Source organism: Phytophthora parasitica, assembly GCF_000247585.1.
Source record: "Phytophthora parasitica INRA-310 unplaced genomic scaffold supercont2.13, whole genome shotgun sequence".
NCBI lineage: Eukaryota > Oomycota > Peronosporomycetes > Peronosporales > Peronosporaceae > Phytophthora > Phytophthora nicotianae.
The window spans coordinates 226,325-228,189 of record NW_008648999.1 but is presented as its reverse complement, the minus strand read 5'-3'; the positions used below and the strand labels follow the sequence as shown (position 1 = coordinate 228,189).

The 1,865-nt window shown below is 46.6% G+C and overlaps 1 protein-coding gene across 1 annotated transcript; it reads left to right on the top strand.

Annotated features, from left to right (window-relative positions):
- Nucleotides 1-349: 349 nt before the first annotated feature.
- PPTG_07783 (hypothetical protein) lies at nt 350-1,615 on the top strand (the record flags this gene model as incomplete). Its single annotated transcript, XM_008902147.1, has 2 exons — nt 350-394; nt 1,514-1,615. 2 exons carry the CDS (start codon nt 350-352, stop codon nt 1,613-1,615), a joined length of 147 nt encoding a protein of 48 aa, XP_008900395.1.
- Between the last annotated feature and the right edge of the window lie 250 nt (nt 1,616-1,865).

Here is a 1,865-nt window from a genome sequence, read left to right as displayed (position 1 = left end):
ACGATTTCATTAAAGCCTTGAGCGTATACGCTTTTATAAGCTTGTATATCGGATGGATCTGATTTGGCTCCGTGTCGTAGCTTTGATAATCCTTTAACTAGACTCCTGCAACGACGTTGCGTACGAGAATGACCTGGACAGCATCCACTCCACCGGCGTTGCGGTCAAATTAGTTATTCATACTAGTCCTCAGACAAACGTTGCTTTGTTATGTAATACCATCTCGATGCAAACACACCTCACGAAAAAGCGGTAACCGGCTAAACTATTCTCAGCGGAAGTTTTGCTTCATGCATAGTTTATTTTGTACAGTAAGGCTACGGCACCCTCCTGGGAAGGCCGGTGGGCAATGCCGGACGTTGCTGAATATTCAATACCAGTGTTGGAAGACAAGGTATGTCGGCCCCCACGGATGCGGCGACCGATGATGGCAAGAGCAAAAAGCAAAAGCGTATTAAAGTTAATGAAACAATTGGCATAACGAAGATACGATGGACACGAGGTGGTGCTGTTTGGCGCTACAAAAGTTGATAACGAGTAGGCTTGTATAATGGATACAAGTAGGATCACCGCTATGTGGAAATTTAGTCGACTATCTACATGCATCTATCACCTTACAGTACGTTATTGCCGCAACAGATACTGAATGTCTCGAGCAGGGGAGGCGAGTGGAGGTCTGCCTATCTGTCTGTGGATTATGATCTGTTCATCAAATTCAGGATTGGAATGGATCGGGGACGCCATTTGCAGTGGGGGTTGAGACGCAGGAGCCAACAGCGACACAATGTCGACTCTCGATACCCCAGAAAGCGCGGATGATTCTGTATTGCTAACTGTACTCTGAAGTTGGCTTTCGGCTGTTACTGTTGCACCTTGCGATTTATAATCGTTTGTATGGAAATTGGAAAGTCCAACGTGTTCCAACACTACGGTCTCACTGTCACCAGCAAAGTCGATGTAATTAACACCGAGACATTCACTCCTAGCGGCCGTATTGTTTTCACAAGTACCGTTTGTACTCCTTCCAACGGGGCACTTTCAGAATGAAATTCATATTGAAATGCCTCCACCGACGAATTTATGGCATCTAAACCAGGTGATAAAGTGAGGTTTGCCTCTGTCGTCGTAGGGCAACAACCTCTTTCGGCATATGAAAGCGTTCTCTCGTCGTTGCAGCGTAATATTGAGTGTCCCGCTGGTTTTGGCCTCTTATTGCGTGAGAGTCAAACTCTACGATCCTTAAATTGCATGTGCAGACCGCCAACGCCTGGCACACTAAGCCCCAACGCCATACGACCACATATTACATGAATGCAGGACAAGAATTTCTTGTAGTATGCACACATGCACTCAAAAGTGCGAGTACGAACAAGCCACCCTCCTGGCGGCATTCAAGTATGATGCGCGCGCCGGACTGACCATTTTACGGCTAGCTTATAGAATGTTGCTGCCGTCTTTTTTTCCATATCCGTCAGGCATCCTTCAGAACTGACGAGATCTTTCCCTGTCGTAGCACTCTCCACCCCTGAATCACCAATACCAGAAATGTCGAGAATATCACCGTTATCGCGCTCTTGGTCGCCAAGATATCGAACACGAACAACCGATTCCTTAGGCGTACGAAAAACTGCTACCCGCTGGGTTGTGACAAGAACTTTAGCCAATTTGTTTTGCTTCTTGCGGAGGAATCCGAAGCGACGATCGCTGATGAGGTGGTACACAAATCGAATAGTCTTCCGCAATAGTAAGAAGCTTCAAAATCAAGCGTCTTGTGTCTACAGCCTTTCGCTATGTATATCTCTTTATGCTCGCATCGAATACTTCGCACGGGTTGTTCGTTGTTGCGAAACCTCCAGGCGAATGGT